The following is a 19,971-nucleotide window of genomic DNA, read 5'->3' as shown; positions in this document are numbered from 1 at the left end:
AAGCCATCCCAGTACTCACAAGTAACAAACATGCCCTGAACATATTAGCTCTGACTATTGCTACAGGATGCTGCCTGCAATTCTAAGTGATATTTCCCACCTTTATTTCAGGGCTCTCATTCCCATTTTGTTTAGCACATATTACAGCATGGTACTGTTTCTGCCCTCTAGCAGTAGGGCAGCACTACTGGTGAAATTTAGTGGCTTATATTGCAGTGGAACAGGGAGAGGAAGGGGCCTTTTAAAGCAAAATCTCTCTTTTCAGGGGACTTTAAAAACATACATACACAAACATCTTTAATTTTCACAGTTTTGGATTGAATGGGTTACCTGTAATCAGCAAGATGAGAAGTGTATGAATGGACTATCAAATGGTAATGTATTGGAAGTTTCACATAAGCTGATCCAAACAAGGCCAATATATCACTGCAAATTTTTTCTTTAGCAGAGGGGAAAAACAGTTCCACTAATTTTGCCTATTAAGTATCCTTTTTACAGGTTACGTTGCTATAAAAACCACCAGTAAACTATCACTATCATGCTATTAAAAAGTCCACAATTTTTTTAAATTGCCATATTAACCCCAAGCAGTGACATAAAGAAGTCAAAATACTAAAGTGCTTAGTACCCATTCTATGCTATTGGTATTCCGAAACCATAAATACAGAAGCATTTCCTAATGCCAAGATCAGAGCAAGCAGAGAGTCCATTTAATGGACAAGCCACATGATGTGCAATTTATTCCACCTTGTTAGCATTCTTCAGATACTCCACAGATTCCCAAAGACTGATCAAAGCCCTCTTGTCCATCCTGTCCATGTAGATTCGGAAGTGCTCTCGGTATGAAGGGTTAGCCAAAATTTCCTCAAACTGAAGAATCTAGAGAAAGAAAGAACAAGAGTAAAATCTGAGAAAATACCTATAGGGGACTGAACAGCAGCTATTCATCATTGGTGCAGATTAAGGTCACCCAAGGTAACTGAATTAAATTTCCCAAGTGACTTCCCAAGAACTTCCATTCTCCCCCCTAGCTGCCCTCAGGTATTTAAGCAGTTCAGCCAAATGTTTGTGACCAAAATATACTGCTGCAGGGGAAAACATTTTGCTTATGTCCTCTTGTGGTTTTCCAAAGAAGGTACTGTATGCACAAAGGAAAACAAACAAACAAACAAAAAAAAACAACCCTGCACACAGAAAAAGGCAGCCAATGCATACTTTGCTTATCTCCTGCTCACAAAGACTTACACTGTTTCTTTACTACTCAGAATTCACAAAATCAGTTCTACATATTTGGAGAAAAGCAAATGTAAGCCAACACCCTTTAATTCAAAGGGGAACAACGTGCTTTCTTCTCAGAAGCGGGGGGTCAGCTTTCCAGTTTGCATATCCAAAAGCAACATCCAACTCTGAATCCAATGGGAGGTCTGAGCATGGGAAAATTCGGCCTCCCCAGAGTCAACATGACGTTCCTTGGTTAGCCTTTCCTCCTCACAACGCCCAGAGCAACTCCAAAATGCCCATTTCTCACACTCTTCTATAAAGAATAGTTCTATTATTAACAAACACCAATTCTCAAATGAATTTTAATTTTTTTTTCCAGCTCATTTGGCTTTCCTAAATTTGCTATTTAGCGTGGAAACCCTTTCAGACATGTCACAAGCATCAGAAAAACTTTTCTTCCAAGTTTTGAAACTGTCTTTTAAATGGGCTGATGCACTGATCACAGACCCCAATTTCTCACGTTATCTGTAAAACATTTGTTTTCATCAACGGTACTCTGAGAAGTCTCATTAAAATATGCAACAGACACAGCCCAGCCCAAATAACTCATCTGATTTCTTGGCAAAAGTATCATGCTAGACTGCTCAGCTTCTGCCACATGCCCCCCGTGACAAGAATCTCTTTCAAATTCAACTATATTCTTTGTTCCAAGATGCCCAGGGCTTGTTTATGATTGCAATAAAATTCATGTAACTCCAATAAACTTATATTACTACCAGATTCAAATGACTTGTGTAATTACTCCAAATTATTTCTACCATAACTTACCATCCTCCATTTACATGCTATCTGTATATTCTGCTACCAGGAAATTTTTTAATCTTTTTTTCTACATCACCCCAGAAACTACCCACCTAATAACAACCTCCCATGTGTAATTACTTTTTCTACATTGTCAGGATCCCATTTTTAATTTAGTTAATTGGCCACATTGAATAAAGTAGTATTTTATATCAATCAGAATGTAGATTAAAAATATTTTGCTGCCAGGATTAAAAAAAAAAGAAGTGTCAGCTTGAAAATTTACTTACTATTCCAGGACAGCATCCAGCTGCACTGAGACTCAGTACCTGATCAAGGGCAGTGAGAGAGGTTGTACTCCTACACATTGGTTCAGAAGGACAGCATTAAGGGACAGCTTTATTCTTTGACGTAATGCATGTATTTGGAGGAGAACACAGTACTTTTACTGACTACCCTGCCACTGCTGTCGGAAGCTGTTTCAGTCCCCTTGCCTCCAAGTCTAAAGCATGGGCTGCCTTCTTGCCGTAGCCTCTCTAGCGTCTCTCAGCCTTTTACAGAGGACGCCTTGTCACCTGATGCACCCACAGAGCACCACGCAGCCCCAAAACACGCACACTAGATTCAGCTGCACAGACCTTTTGTAGTTGTATAAACTCTGCCTCAAAATAATTTAAAACTTTTTCCACAATACAAGTTGTGAGAATTTACAAGTTAGATGCATCTATGCTCCTACCAGATACAAAAAGTTTCCATGTGTTTTCCCTCCAGGAAGTATGACTACATTGCAGAACACTAAGATGGCATTTAAAGTCATTTATGAAATGCAATTGCCAAAAATTTAACTTTCAATGTTCCTGTGAGGCAGAGGAGCCGAGTTCCAAGCTGACTGATCTATTCTCTGCTTGATCCAAACAAACAGTAGCACCAGCAGTTTCCACACCATGGGCTACAAAGCTTTCTGAGATAAATCTTAACTATTCCCAAGGACACAGAGAAAGAGGGAGTGTGGTCTTTACCCTGGCAGTTAGGGCATTTGGCTGCCAGCTCCCATTCAAATGAGTGTCTGTTTACAGAAATTGCAAAGCATCCATCAGAAACAGCCAGGAAAGACTATAGGCTATGATAATAGTGCTTAGGGGCTCTTCCTGAGATGAGAGAGATGAGGGTTTAAATCAGGCAGAAAAGGAAATGAAAGCCAGACTTCCCACACCCAAGCAGATGCTGCAGTCATTAAGCTCTTGGATTAAAAACTCATTATCACTTCCTCCTCCTCTGGCATTTTTGTGAATCCAGGCCTTTGATACAGCTACAAAACACCTGAAAAAATGAAGAGATGTACAGATGTAGATGTTGAATAAAATGAAGAATCTTCATTTTCATTTTAGGAAGAAAAAAGTAGGACCAAATTTCAAAAATCCTACCAAAACCAAACACCCCCTTCCTCTCCAACTTTTCAGCTGAACCAGTTTTCACATAGCTCATTCAGTTCCATCACATATCATCAAGAATCCTAATAAATCGGAGTGGCCATGGTCTCTTGTGTCACATCTCACTAACCCCCATCTCTTCCTTTGAAAAGAAAAGTAGGTCCTTGAGCAGTGGGCTAATAAATCTTAGTTTCCTGTGGCTTTGTGTTTTATAGCCAGGTATTTCAGTACTGAACATGACATGCATTCCAACTGTGGCTGAAGCATTAATAATCTCTCTAATAAAGAGTTTTTCAGTACCTAATAATAATAATACATTTCAAGTCAGGTATCAGCCACTCTCTCTGTAGAAAGACCACCAATTTTCATAAACCTAATATCTGTAAGACCCTACCACTAAGTCACATTTAGAAAAACATGGTGGCTTGACACAAGCTGTACAAGGAGAAACAGCATGCACATGCAGGTACACAACTGCTGAGACAAGTCTCATTTCCTTAATAAACCAAGCTAAATAAGGTTCTTTAAGAACTGTAGCGACTACATTTTGTCTGAACCAGCTTCCCCAGATTTTGGGCAGGGTTTAAGGAAATTGTGTTTGTCTTAGCTGGTCATTTTCATCTTCACAGCGCTCCTCACTTACAGCTGTGTGCCATTCCTGCTCTTCATCCTTTACCATACCATCATCACCTGGAACTGGCTTGCTCTTACCTTAAGAACTATTCAGGTATATAAACAAAAACTTCCATCTTTCAGAGTTCACTCTATAAATCCTCATTGAACAATGCAATTATGTAGAGAAAGGCTTGCTGAAACAAGGCTTGTTACAGAAAAGGTGATCAGACTGTCAAAGAGGAGAGTAGAGGGATGACAATTCAAAGGTCAGTCCGTGGGTTAGCTACAGAGCACTGTCATACTCTCTAATCAGTCATTTTATCAAGGAGGACAATGGTTCAAAACACAAGGGGAAGAGGGTCTTCCAGCCTCTCGAACAGAGATCTTCACCTTCACGAGGACTGTCAGCTCTATAAATGATGGTACAGCTAATAAATTATTGTAAGCTTCACTCGCAATGCAAATCACATGGCATCACTTTTTGAGCGAGAGGTCACCTTGGTCTCTATGCTTGCATTATCCAAGGTCTCTCCACACAGGCTGCCAGCAAGGCAACAAACACCCACCCTCAAAAGTACCTGTGGGTAAGTGTTACTGCCATGAGAAACACACTGCAATAATCCCTCTTACTTAGCAAAGAGCCCATTACACAGGTATCCTATGGTATTTAAAGTGACCTAATTCCTCAGAGGTTTGTGTAAAAGAATTACTACCTTGCTAAACTATTTTAACAAAATAAATTAACTGACAGAAAAGTATGTTTGAACATGTGTCTTTTACCAGTTATGTTTAAATATAGTCTTACTTGACAATACTATTTAAATATGAGGCATAATAAAATGTCACAGGAAACCATTCAGACATCTTACATGTGAGCACACAAGTTCAGCATTTTACACATGATCATCACAAAGCAGCTAATACTAAGACAAATCAGTCTGTTACTTTCAGCCAGCTGCTAAATTTCATGACTAGTATTGCATTCAAAATGTCAGTGAGGAAAATAAATGCTGACTAGGACTCAAGAGTACCCTCATTCTATCCATTCTGTTACTGACAATTTTGGGTAGTGACAAATCTTCATTTAAAGGAACTTAAGTAACATTTCATTGCCTGTAGCAGGACACATACTAATGAAAACTCAAATACAAGTCTAAGAAAAGTTCTGGAAGTCCATCATACCCAGTGAAGCCCCACAGTGTATTACAGTATTCTGTGTAGAAGCAATTTAGCATTTCTCAGCTGTTTTTCATTCTGTTTTGTAGATGAAATATGCAAAAAAGGAATCAAGCAATCTTCAGGTTTTTTTCTACTGGAATTTTCTACCCTGCTTTCTACAGATATTTAGTAACTATTTTTATTTCTAAACAGTTAACTTTATCAGAACATAAAGTTTCTTATCCACAGATTACAAACAGGAGTGCAAGACTGACTTGTTTTTTTTTTTTTTTTTTTTAACAGCTAGGGACATGAGATAAAGATGTTGATGGCACTTGTCTCAAGCCATGAAGGTAGTCAGTGCAGCACCTGAAATCAGAATGCAGAGGAGCAGGCCCTATCCACTGGGCAGTGTTATCTCTTGTATCCTGTTCCACTGCTGGCATAATAATTTCTATGGTCATGAAAAATTAGGGAAAAATACAGCCAACAATATCTGAAATTTTAAGAAACTGGCTCTCTGCAAACAAGCATACTCTGTCATGAAGAATAAAACAGAAGATAAAGAGACAGAATGCTCTGCAGTTACTGCTTTTTACAAGGTCTCATTACATTATAAAAAGCCAAAGAATTAAGAAGAAAAAGGGCAAACATTCCTCATGGTTGGAATAGTTGGAAAAGAGTTTGGGGTGGGAGAATATATATTATTAATACTTCCATGTTAACAGTAAAGGGCAAAAGAGTTCTTTAGGCCTGAGGTGATCAGTTACGGCCAGACGGCTGCAGTCCAGGCAGCGGGCTGCAGAGGGTCCTTCCTTCTCTGATGTGCAGAACAGGAATCCGTAGCACTTTGTAATCCTCACTGAAAGGTTCTTTTATGACTCAGTATCATCACTGATTAGAGCACATAGCTTGAAGCTGCACTGGCACATATGCATGCATTAGGGCACACGTACATCCTCAAATCTAATAACCAGCGAGCAATTACAATCTTGGAGCTATCAGCCTCAACAGCAACCCTTCAAGTCCTTTTAACTCTAGAACAGCTTCAGAGCTGGGAAAAAACAGCAGCTCTACTGTTACTACATCCATCCCCTAGTCCGACAGTAAAGTAACTATTATACCATAGTTACCCAAAGGCTCTGCCAAATACGAGGAAGGCATTTGATTTTTTTTTCAGCAGGGTGCTGCAGCCAGGCAAAAGGCATAGTTTTGCTCCTAGCCCCACAAAGCAGAGATACCTGGGGTTGGCACCTCTCTGAAGATTGTCCAGTCCTCTCAGTGCGACTGTCCAGTCAGTGAGACAAACAAAACAGCTACTTAATTTGGAAGGGCTCATATAGGCACTGGATATGGCACAGATGCAGTGTACTATCATCCTTTGCAACGGACCCATTTCTTACAACTACATTTGGCCTATAAAGAATAACCAAAATAGAGCTGATAACTGCACTGCAGATCATGGGCAGGGTGAATGGAATTTGGGTCAGTAATGGAAGTTTTCTGCTGGGAAGATGGCCCAGGGTCTGGAATAAGTGGAAGATAATACTAGAAAAATGTTTCTCTTTCCGAGCTGCATGTTAAAAAACACTAATGAAGACTTTCTGCCTGTATGCTCATTAAAATTAAAGTGTAAGGTATTATTAAAAAAAATAAAAGAAGCAAGTCATCAGAAGGGTACCTTTGTCATATACAGCATCAGTTGAACAAAATGCAACGATTCTTTAACTATCAAGAAATACTAAGTATTTATGTGAAGCACTTGGCTATTTTCTCCACCTCAGTAATGGGAAAATTCCTGCTTTCGCACTCACTTGCTCATGAATATACTTCTGTCATAAGATGCCCCATCTTCAGGCAACAAGGGAGCATGGATTTAAGTTCTCTTTCTTTATACCCCCAAATTCTATATCATGAGATATCCTGATATAATCTGACATGACAACCTGAAGCTCAAAAATCAGATTGAAAATCTAATCAGTCAACAGTTAAATCAGCATCTGAGGACTGTGATGGAAGCAAGTTCTTCTGCAGCAGTTTCAACTTGATCCTCGTCAGTAGGATCATGAACACAGACTGTCTGTGCCTCAAAACAAATTGAGATGGTTTCTGGGTGGAAATTTCCTTGCTATTTTACAGCTAGTCAGGGATTGGATCCCCAGAGCTCCCTTTAACACCAGCTATTCATTGAACATCTCCACTACAGAGATGCTGTGACACTACACATTGAATCTCACAGATGCGGTGACGTGGCTGTTGTGCAGAGCACAACAGATCAAACAAATGATTTTCTTGACAAACACAGACAATGAGAACTCAATGAAGTTACTGCAGTACTGTGCAAGTACAATTTCTAGGAAAAAGGATTAAAAATGCATTGACCATAAATAGATTAGAAGATATGCTTTATATATTACACTAATTCAAACTGCATTTTCTCTGGAAGCAAATCTAACATGCAGAGTAGAGTATCAATCAGTATCAGAGCTAATGACAAAATTCAGTTTCAGAGAGTTGCTAGTTTTTTTCTGTCTGTTTTTAGACACTGGATTATAATTCACACGTCTTAAATTCAGGATTTCCCTGGAGCAATCAGATTCAGGATAGTGAAGTAAATGAAACGTGCAAAACCTACACAAATCCTGTGACTTATGTATTGAGCAGAGAGTAAACTGTCACTGTTTTATTATTAGCTTCTGCTGTGAAAGAAATAACAATGATTTTGATTAGGATCCTTTTAATTTCTTAAATCTGTAATAGGACAACATGGACAGCTCCAAATAATAAATTTCCACATTTAAACTATAATCAGAACATGCAAAGTAAGGACATTTACTGGCAATGCTGTTATTCCCCCATAACTGCAGGAAAGAGAAAGCTTTCTGTAGGATGCAGAAACGAAACAAAAGCACAAGTTTAGGCCATTAGTCGATTTATTCTCTGTTCGATTAGTACAAAAAGATTCCCCAAGTCAACGTATTTAAGGCTGTGTACTACACTTAAATAAAATAGTCATTCAAAACACCATCAGTAAATGCCTGTTCCTGATCTATTTTGCGCATTTTAGTGAAATTAAACTTCCAGTTTCTTATATACAAGCTAGTTATTCTGCAGGTAAGTGCTAGCTTAATGGAAAAGCTGGCACAATCAAAAGAAAAAAAAAAGTTATGGGTCACCAGAAGTGACATACCAACATTAGTTTATCTACTAAACTCCAAAGAAACATTTCCCTTTTGCTTTGAAAAGCCTAAGTATTCAATCAATACTGCCCATGTAGGAAGGGTCCCACCCAAAGTAGTACTGACTACCTTTAAAAAAGGTCTGAGATTGCAATGACCACAATACAGGAGGTGGATGAGAAGAAACGACAGTCAGGAAGTCTCCCTTCCACAGCTAAGCTCTGGGCATTTTTTTGTGCTCAGAAAAGAACAGCTTGGCCTCTGTCTCGAGTCTAGCCTCTCTGAGCCTTTTTCTTGGTCACAGAGAGCTGGGAACAACAGAACGGAGAAGCGATTTCCCTATTTTCTACTCCAACGTGGGCAAGGGGGGGAATTCTAGGGTTTCTTCAAGGCAATGCTTCAAAAGCTTAGAAGCAGGGCTGCTCTGGATCCCACTGCTTTCACCACCAATACTGCAAATGCCTGTGCGAGGAGGTGTCTTTATCCCAATTAACAGTCCCATTAATTTAGTATGGAGCTGCTCAAGGGTATATTTGCAGGATATAATCCAAAGTCAGAAGCTCCCATCAGCAATCTGGAGGGCCATAAAACATGTTACATTAACAACAGGAATTTCTTTGGGTTTATGTACAATTGTACTAAATTTCTTACCAATCCCATTTCCCTGCTCCTAACGGGTGCAACTTCACTACCTGACCCTGTTCCTGAACAATCTTATGTCACCCTGTATCTATCCTGGGAAGCACATAATGTCTCAGTAGGAACCGAAAGGTGGCTACTCAGTGGCATCAGAGGCCCATGCGGTTCTGCCACATGCTTCTCTTTGTCCTTTCCAGTCCTTTTCACCTCGGTACCGATTGCTACACTCGACCTCTGGAAACAGATCAGGAATGCCTCAGTGCAATCTGTGACGTACCACTTTCTGAAATCATGCTTTAAGGACAAGGGGGGGATGGGGCATTACTCTCTTGCATACTTAGAGAAACAAAACAAATAGTAAGAACTATTTCTCTGTCATGAACTTTTTTTCTTATGTGCCACCAAGTTATAATTATTATAATGACTTAATGAAACTTAAAGATCCCTGCATGAAGGGATAATTTCTTTTTCTTCTACCTACATGAAAAAGACAATATCAAATTGGAAGACATCAATTAGTGTGCTTTACTCAAAGGGGACAGAGAGTAGACTACGCAAGTTATTAAACTTACTAAAGTTTACCAAAGATAACTAGCCATGATTTTTATTTCTGTAGCTGCTGGCTAGTGAAACAGTACTTTTTTTCAATCCCAGAGTACAGTGAGGTTGAAAATCGGCATTCAGTTAACAGCTTTACTAGAGTTCCTCTGCAATGACTGCCCTTAAAAATTTGCCAATTGCCTTCCACAAGTAAGTGTTTGCTTTTAAATAACTCAGTATTTGCAAAACTTGCAGGTATTTCCTACAGTAAATATAATACGGGCCAAAGAAACATTGTATATACATTTGTAATCTTTTCTGAAAGAAAGTTGCTCCTTCATAACGGACCATGTCCTTATTAATTCCCTCCATTCAGTATGTCCGAGTATCTCACACAGTGAGACACCCAACTCTTTATGAAGTTCCATACATAGCATTTGAGTAAAATTCCAGTTTGAATGACTGGTATGTTTTTCTGGGTGCTACAGTAATTACTTCCCCAATATTAAGACAAATAGACCATGCAACTATTAGTTTATACTTGATTCTTGGGGGAAGTGAGGGATTAATGAAAGTGAGGTTAATGTGACCCAGTACTAACACATTTAGAATGGCCTTCAAGCAATGCATGTGCTATTCAGTTCATACCTTCTGACTTTGGGGGCCATCACCTTCATCAGAAGTGCCATCTTCCTGCTGATCATAAGCAGGTCCTCCCAGGAGCCTTATTCTCTTCTCACATTGCTTCTTTGCCACTGTCAGCTGGTTAATATACCTCTTCACATTGCGAGCCCTCAGTAGGTCAGCTTTCATTGCAGCAGTTTCTTTTCCTTTTGAATCTAAGAATAAAGCAATCAGAAATGGTCTTGTACAACAGAAAAATATCATCTCACCAATACCTGAAGCATTTGCCATTCAAGACTCAACATGTACTTGAGTACAGGTACTTGGAAGTTTGTGTTTGAAATAAAGTGATAAATTCTGAAATATTCTCCAATAATATCTCAAGTATTTATATAAACAGAAAAAAAATCATATTCAAATATCCAGTGAATTCTGGTCCCTCCACCTCTCTTCCCATGGCTTATTACAAGACATGGTACCAAGACTTTTACTACAGGATGTACATTTGCTAGATGGCCTTAGGAAGTTAACTGCAGCCATGGTGCACGGTAACACGTGGAACTGACAGTCTAAGGATCAACACAACATTTACTGCCTAGAATCATAAGGGACTGGACTCAGTCCCCTCCAGTCAAGTTATCCATATTCCCATGGTCTTCATTTGCAAATCCAAATTTCTTTAGTGTGCTGCGAACAGCATAACATATAGTTATCTCCACAAAAACAACAACATTGACTGAAGCCCCATCAAAATGTTGAGATGACGATGAGAAGTCTCAGAACGCTGCATCAAGGCTGCACAACAGCATTAAACAGTGATGTAACATGAGGAAGACACTCAGCAGAATGAGACTTGGTAATAAAAGAAAAGGCATAATGTTCATATATTCCACATTCCAGCTTCTTCAGCTACTTAACAGAGCCTAAACAAACAAAAAAAGCAGATAAAACAGATTTAAAAACCCTCCTGTGTTGAAATCTTTGCTGTGTTATACCTGCAGGATGCAACCAATTCACATTAATATAATGGTTTTGTTACCCTCTTGTTCAGTGAAAATATTTCTGCTTTTGCAAGCTACAGTTGGAGCTCTCTAGCAAAATACCTGGCTTGTGTTCAGCTCAGGATTAACATATTGCTCAAGGATGAGTGACAGAAATTTATTCTGCCATGTTTTTGAAATATCAGGTGCTAGTAAATGAGACAGATGAAAATAATGTTCCATTTTCAGAAAATTACATATGACCTGAAGTTTTGTTGCTTATTTACTGAAAAAAATATTGGGATGATACCTATGCTCACATTACACAAGGAAATTCAGGGAGCTCCATGTACCATGAGTACCTGGAGCTCCCTGAATTTCTACATGTAATATGAGCACAGATATCTTCCCAATTATCTTTTCCCGTATTTCTAATCTCCCTTTATTTGCTGTATGCATTTATGTACATTAGTATGGAAGCTTCCTGATTCGAGGACTGTCTGTGTTTTACTGGAGAGGTATCATTTGCATCTGAGGTGCTACAGAAGCAGTGAACTACAGAGATGATACTCACTCTAGCAAAAGATAAAATGAGCTTCCTATTAAAAAGGAAAAAAAAAGCGCCATCTGTTTCCCTGGCATGTTATGTCCACAGGGAAGTCAAGAGAGCACTTAATTTAGTGTTTCAGTTCCCTGACTAGACGTATCAGCATTAGTGAGAGCAAAGGAAAGGAGAACAAAAGGCAGGAAAAAAAGCTCTCCCTGCTCTCTATTTAAAACATTTACAATTAACACAAATATGTGGACAGGAGCTTAAAGTGGAAGATTAAAACCCCTCATTTTCCCTCCTGCACTTGACTGTAAGATAATTTCTAAAATTTCTGTTTTCTCAGTAGTTTAAATACTTTGGGCTCAAAAGTCATGCCCAGGGACAAGCGCCAACCTGCCACAAAACCGCCTTGCGCAAAGCCTCCTCCCCTCTCCGTTCGGCTCCGGCACGCTCCATGCCGGCAGGGCTGCTCCGGGTCACCCTTCCTTGTTCCCCTGCAGCCACGGCCATCGCTCCGCAGGGCTGCCCAAGCCCCCACACTTGGAAACCCACAATTTGAAGCCTCAGACCAGAGCTACGTGATGAGCGTTCAGCCTCCTTAAAACAAAACATACTGCTCTGAGTAAGAACAGCAACTTCTTGGAGGGTTTCAGTAAGGCAGCACACCTGTTTTACCTGAACACTTTCCACCCTGTGGTCGCGGCAGGCCTCCAGGAGAGGCTAACGGTTCCTCGGAGCAATCGCTCTCCTAACAGAGCCTTCGAAAAGCACTTGCCTCGCTCAGCTCCTGTAAGAAGCCGCTCCAGGTAGGAAACGCTCGGGGCAGCGATGAAGATCACACTGCCAACCTGCTCCCCTTCCGTCGACAAGCAGGGCTTTCGTGGCCACAAAAAGCCCGGCAGCATCACCTCGCCACCTCGCGAGAAGCCCGGAGGCCCGGGAAGAGCGCCCCTGCAGCAAGCGGGGCTGCTGCCTGCACCCTGGGAGCGAGGGAGCGCAAGCACACGGACACTGAACTCGGTTTCACTCTTCAATATTCCAGCAGGAAACACAAGCTACAGGAAACCACAGGAAACCCATATAAACCCATATAACCCATATAAACTGGGGAAAGACAGGAACAGCATTGGCTTTCTGTTGTTCTTTTGAGATTTTTGAAAATTCTCAGGTTTTCAAATCTGAATCGCTCTGTTATTTTTTGTTTCTGTTGACCCCTATTGGAGAGGTAATTTAAGATATAAAGACAACTTCACTGGTGAAAACATTACAGCTTTTAGATTAAAAACTTTAATTGTTTCAGTGGGGGGTTTTACACCTCATCAGCAGAGCAAAAAACAAAGCCACTTCTTTGGCACTCCTTCCCCATATGAGTTGCATACACTTGTTCCTGCAACACCTAAGCAGGGACTCAATCCCCCAAAGTAGCTGAAGGCCCTCAGCTTTATGCAAAGTAATTCCCCTGATCAGGAGAAACTGTGCCAACATACGCACTGCCATGGAGGGAGACTTAAAAAAATAAAACAAAACCCAAAGGGCACTCTGCAGCCTTCCCATCCAAACACAATTAGCACCAAAAGTAGAAATCCAAACTCTGCTTATGGATCCAGCCACCCAGCCAAATCTCCAATCACACCCATGGCCCTTTCCTGTCTCTCAGTCACTTTTGCAGCATATGCAAATATCAGACCTAGACACAGCTTTTGGATCATGTGAGAAGTTACTTCCCCTCCAGCCTTCCTACAATTTTCAAACAGGAGCTCAGGTTCAATTTATTTTTCACTATTTCACCAAGATTGCAGCAACTGCTTTCCAAAATATGACCCGGAAGGGGTAAGAAGCGAGACTTGCATTCTTCTTCCCTCTATAATTCAACTTGCACTGGAAAATATTAAAATATGAATGGTGGTCAAAATTACCAAGTAATCAAAACTGAGCTAATTATTTTTCACTCCATCCACTTTTGTACATACAAAATGACCTGGCAAAGCTTCCATATTTTCTTCTGGATCACTCATAACTACCTTGATCAGAACTGGGCCAAGAGCAGACCCCAGAACCCACCATAAATTTTCTGATAAAGGATTCCTCAGAGCTGGTTTTCTTCTTCAAGAACTATAAATACCTGTCACCTGGCAACACATGTTAACTCAGATATCTGACTAGTCCCTGAAGGAGTTGCGCACACGCACAACATTATTTTTGCAAGACTTTTTAGAACAGCTTCTGAGTTAAGCACATACAGTGCCTACTTAATGCTATGCTGAAATATTTAAATAGCAAAAACCTAGTTAACCTTATCACATAAACAGTGACCCCAGACTTCCATATATTATTTACCAATCATGACAGATCTCTATGAACTCTCAGAGACTTTGAATTACACATTTTTAAAGTTTGCATAGGCCTGGAAAAGTATTTGCTCAATTCTGAAAGAGCAAGTAAGCTAGACATCAAAAAGAATGGTACAACTGGATTGTTCTACTGCCCTCTGTAAAAATAAAGGTAAAACCAGTTCTAATGTGGTCAGATAAGAGAATGAGTATTAAAAAAAAATAGTTACACACTCCTCTTAGTTTTATTATAAATGCTTGCAGTAGGATTTACACAATTTAACAGCAATTTCAAGACAAGGATCTCAGGAATGATCCCGAAACGTTTTTAAAAACACTTTATAACAGTGTGGAAGGGGAAATTTAAGTCCGACACGCAGATTTTTTTTCCCATTTTTACAAGCTAGTTTCATACTGCGATAGTGCCATTATCATGGGAGTTAACAAATACCAAAAGTTAGAGAAATTTTCAGAAAGATAACAACAACAATGTACACTATCTGGCAAATTAACCGTTCTGTCTTATTTACTTGAGCATAAAACAGAAAGAAATTATTAGGTAACTGGACCTAATGGTAAGCACTTACATAAGTGCTTGAAGTTTTAATAGGAGCTTTATCACTCTACTCCCTGCGCCCACCTACCACAGATCCCTGTGACACCCTGAACACCTCGAGCTCTAAACTCTTGCATTGGTTTTTAACTTTCCATGACACCTTGGGAAAGAAAAAAAGTGCAACAAGTATCTGCAGCTGGATTCAGAGCTCTCCTATCAGATCCATCTTGTCAAGCTATTCAAACCCTGCTCACAGGTTATGCAAATAAATGTGTCAAATCACTTGGGTTAAACAGGTGTGTCTAATTAGCTCAACAGAAGGGCAGAACTGCAGCCAAAGAAGAGCTCGTCTTCAGCTAAAAAGTAACTTGAGTTATCAAGCATCACCTCTAATTCCAGTCCCACTCTCTTCTGTGCATCACCTTTATCGCAGGTATGACAATATTTTGACTTTCAACAGTTAACCTGTCAGTGAGCATAAAAGACAGTCTAAGTTAGCTACTGAAACCTGTGCTAAACCCCAACCACTTCAGGAAGCCAATCTGGGGGAAGGGACTTAAGTAAGGGGAAATTGAGAAGGATTTAGACACTGACCATTAGGACCAGCTAGTGCAACCCATCTTCCCATATTATAGTCACAGCTGCACATCTGAGCAAAACAAAAATCAAAGTGGCAGTAAGGGTAGATTTAAGCATGGGAGCAAGTTGGTACCATACACTAAAGGAACATCTGTCAGGTACAGCCTCTGTCTGGCATGTCCCTGCATTGCCTCTTCCCTCCATCTTTAGTAATGGGCATCTCCAAATAAACTGTGGAAAAGATGGATTACCAGCACCAGTGCACACAAAGGATCTCAGGAGATGAAAGAAAAGCCTACTCTATGAACTGATTTAAAAAGCACAGGACACAACAAATGATCAGAGGCACCATAACCTTCACCTTCCTTCACCAGAATTACCTCCACATGTCACGCTTGAGCATGACATGCAAACACGACTGTAGCTCTTTAAGCACTGCCAATAAGCTACACAAAAAATAACTGTGTATGCATATTTATCCCTGTTTGGAGGATGGGGGAGGGGGAATCATACTATAGTTTTGTCAAAACTAAAACTAGATGGCATGTGTAATGCACATCAGATGTAAAGTATCCATTTTACTTCAGTCTAAATTATCATGTTGACAAAACCCACACATCATAAAAATGCACTCATCCAAGATAGCTTGGAGCCTGAGTTTCTAAAATAAAAGTCCCTTTTTGTAGCTGAAAATATAAGCATCTTTCAGAACCACAGCACCTAAAAAGCCTGCCCACAGACAGGTCTGTTTCTGTACCAGTCTTCAGCTCCACTTATAAAAGCAAGTATCTAGATGCGTAGTGGGAATGCTCAGCAAGAGAAATCTTCTCCTTCAGCACAGCAGATTTTCTTCTTACAGAAATGGCTGCTTATTCAATCTGTCTTAATCCCTGCTTGAAAAGGAGCAATTTTCTCAACAGGGCTGCCCTGTGGTCAATTACAGTGTCGGGTCTGAAAGCACTTCTCTCCCGTCATCCTGTGATGGATGTTTCTGGTCATGCTGTGAAGTCATGTAGAAGGTGGAGGGCACACAAAATTAGAAGGTAAATCATACAAGTCCTTCTACAGCATCACGGTGGGGAGCAATTTGCTTGGTTTTACTCTAAGGCAAGATACATGCCTCCGTGGGATTTTTTTGTTTTACAGCATTTTGTAAAAAAGGATCCTTGCTAAAATTCCTGTAGGATCCTGTAACATAATACCAGTAAGAGAAGAAAGGAAAATGTTTCCACTAAAATAATTAAAACAGAACTAGCATATTTGAGCAGTTTCTTATTTACATTACAGCAATTTATTTTTGTTTTGTTGCTATTTCATTACTGGTTTTGAAGCCTTTTCTTTTGAAAAGTTAAGATCCACCTTGCTTCTAGAAACTCAGATCCTTTCCCACTCATGCTACAATGCCTGATTTGCATATTCATCCTTTTACAAAACTGCTCTACTAGAATTAAAATGCAATAAACAAATTTTCAGGTATTTGTAGTCCTTCAAAATGTTTAAGATACAGATTTTGCATTAAAAAAAAAAAAAAAGCACTACCTAAAATTTAGCTTAAATTTGATTCAGTACTTCCCAGAGATTAATTCTGATCAAAATGCAAGATGAGGAGAGTTTTACAGTTACGGATGTAGAAAGATGTGATTCTTCCAACCAGTGCACATGTGACTGTGGAGAAGACCACAGTTCAAAAAAATCAATACGGAGAAAGAACAAGGATGAGCAAAAAGCAAGCCTCCTCTTACAGCCACTACTGCAATGATCATGACCATTTTGGAAGAGGGTACATAGAAGGGCAGTTAGGGGAAGGAGTAAGCAGATGCATGTAGACTAAAAGATTGAGCAGTTTTGGGCAACTGTAAATAAGGGAAGTAGTGTAGTGCCAGCATGCAAGATAGCAGCTTCTATTTACAGTGGCCCACATGACTCCAAAAGTAAACAGTCAACACCTCTGAAAGCACTAATGCTACATTAGGCTTCTTGTCATTCAGTTTTAGCAGTGACCAAAAGCAATCCTCCTGGCCACAGAAATTACATCATCCACCCACAAGAGGCATCATTACTGTGAACCTCTCAAATTATTGTGTCTCGACCTTTTAAGACATTTGACTCTCTCACAGAGTCAAATGCAAAACTTACTGCTTAACATGAATCAGATGCTTTTGTACATTTTCCTTTGCTCTCCTAGGCTCACATGCCAGAAGATTCAAGGGATAGAAATCTGAAAAGAAAAAAGACCCTATAACATGCCATTTTTCACTACAGAGGGTTTAACACAGTGATGTTCAGAAGTACTTTAAAGTACTTTCTACTGCTATTAAAGGGCCCTAACAGTAGAATATTTAGTCAATAGGTGGCACCAACACTAGTTAGACAAGTGTAAAGAACCTTGTCCTTGCTGAGGGATAAGCAACCCTCTCAAACACCTCTGGGCACGAACATTAAATGCATACCTTAGTATCATGGGAGAGAAAAAGAAAAAAAATCAGGCAACTGTAGCTTGGATGAGAAGACATCAGTCTGAAATCTTACTACCCAATCTTTTCTTAAAAAAAAAAAAGTTTGGTTTAGTGACTGTTAATTCTGACTCCTCAGTCAATGCAGAACTGTGCAACTCCGCTAGTCATACTAGAGTCATACTTGCACAGCATTCACCTTGTTTAGATAGTAGCAAAGCCCTTACTGGCCACTCATGCCGCACTAAGTGCTGCTCACATTTGTTGCTGTACCTTCTTCTGTTGAAAACACGGCCTCAGGAAGCTCCCACGCTCAAAGAGATGGAGCCTGAGGCAGTAGTTGTGTCAGTATTATTCTATATTTACTCTACTCTTACACTCTGCCTTAGGTTTCCACCTTTGGTCCCTGCGGAGACCTGAGAGGAAGCTAGAGACGCTCTTGGTCAGACTAGGTGTAGCTGCTCTAGGTAAATACCGATACACTACAGAAGCTACGTTCTCACAATGCAACTTTGCCACAGGAAAAAGGAAATAGCTACCAGTAAGACCAACACCAGGTTGGAATCAAAGTTAAGAAACGCTCATGACACAAAAGACAGGAGCTCATTTACTAGCAGGAAAGAGGAGATGGTCATATGCTGAACACCCATGCTCGCACATGTATTGCAGATATGTTAGCAGGCACTGGGAGAACACATTAGAAAAAGGACAAAACAAGATTGTGCAAATATAAACTTCCATTTGGCATAAAGCTTATGTGTAGTTTTCCATCATGAAATCCAGCTGTTACAGGGGTAGTATGCTGTGGCATCAGGGAAGGGACATATGGAGAGGTGACATCACTTCTGTGCTGGTCTGTTCTACAAGAGTCCAACGATCCTTGTACTACCACAAAGCTGTGCCGTTTTTTTAGGAAGGTAGAAGAGCTTTTTCCTTAACTGTTTTTCCTAAAATTCAGAAACATATTAGATCCATAATCACATTAGGGGAAAGGTCCCCACCTACTTCAAGAAAAAATAAGACACAAAAAATCTTCAGAACTAGATTTTGCCCCTCTACTTTTTGACAGATCCTCTTAAAAGTTTACTGTATGTAAACTAGGCCTGAAAATTTTGGTAGATGAAAGCCTCAGTGGAGTAACTGAAACAGATCAGAAATTTGCCTTAAACTTGTGTGAACTACAACAGTGACTGTATTGTAGGCCAGCGCTGGACATACTGTTCCACATGTCAAGCAAAAAATGCTATCTTTTTCTTCAGGCACAACGTGAATATCCATTACCCATTTTATAAATAAAAGGTTTCCTGTAATAAACTCCACTGGCTAACATAGTCAGCAACGGTAATTCTGTCAACAACTCAACTCTTAAACGATATATGAGGTTGTCATATAACTAGATTAACAATAAAAGCAATATCTTAATGCAAAACTTCAGCACACTAGCTACAAGTTTTCTGTTGTTTTTTTTCTTTTTGAACAGGCAGCAGTAAAGAGTCCATAAAAAACAGAGAACCAACTTCACCACAGAGTAAGTGGAATTAGGTCTGTTTTGGCAGAATAAATAGTAATAGTCTTTTTATATCTATTCTGCAGTACCAGGCATTTGTAGCTTCAGAAGAACATCTTCTGTTCAGGTTTTAGTATAATTGATAGATAAACTCAAATGAGACAGAACAGAGCATCACTAATTAACTGTAGGAACCTGAGCTGTATAAAAATACTCTCTAAATCAATTCTTGTGACAAAAAAGACCAATGCTAGCACAAATGGAAACACAGCCTTAGAAAGATTGATTTCTTCCTTAATGTACTCACACATTAACTTCCCTGTTCTCATTTTAATACCTTGTGCAACAGCCTTTCCAGTAAATTAAATTTCATCTGAAAAAAAACTAATATCTTTTTCTGTAATGCACACTTATGCAGAAAACTAATATCTAGTTTTCCTTTTGCTTTGGTTTCGCACATGCAATTTATCCTATAGAAATGCATATCTAGCTCTATTTTAGAATATAAAATAAAGGGACCTCAGTACTGACAACCTTGTACTTTCAAAAATTTGAGCATGGACCCAAAACTCTAGATTATCTGGAAAATTTTTTTTCTTTTCCTCATGGGTGCTGTTTCTTTTTAATTTTGCACTTCTTCATTACACTTGAATTATTTAAAAAACTGTCCTTTGTGACACAAAGCACTAGAAAAGGATTTCTGTTTGTTTGTTTGTTTTTTTACAAGAAAGAAAGGATCTAGAGATTACATGTGAATCTAACAGCAAGATTTTTGAGACGAAACATATGACTATCAGGAAACTCGCAAA

The 19,971-nt window shown here is 39.5% G+C and overlaps 1 protein-coding gene across 1 annotated transcript in view; it reads right to left on the bottom strand.

Moving 5' to 3' along the window:
* SNX25 (sorting nexin 25) overlaps window positions 1–19,971 on the bottom strand; it is a 91,793-nt gene that overhangs the window by 29,207 nt on the left and 42,615 nt on the right. Inside the window, exons 7-8 of the mRNA XM_067297977.1 lie at window positions 10,232–10,422; window positions 748–879 (exon numbers count right to left, since the gene is read on the bottom strand). Of these exons, the coding sequence (XP_067154078.1) occupies window positions 748–879; window positions 10,232–10,422 (323 nt within the window). The remainder of the gene's footprint in view (window positions 1–747; window positions 880–10,231; window positions 10,423–19,971) is intronic.

This window comes from Apteryx mantelli, chromosome 5 (genome assembly GCF_036417845.1).
Source record: "Apteryx mantelli isolate bAptMan1 chromosome 5, bAptMan1.hap1, whole genome shotgun sequence".
NCBI classification, from domain to species: Eukaryota; Metazoa; Chordata; class Aves; order Apterygiformes; family Apterygidae; genus Apteryx; species Apteryx mantelli.
The sequence above is the reverse complement of the archived record's forward strand: the minus strand, read 5'-3'. Positions and strand labels throughout refer to the sequence as shown.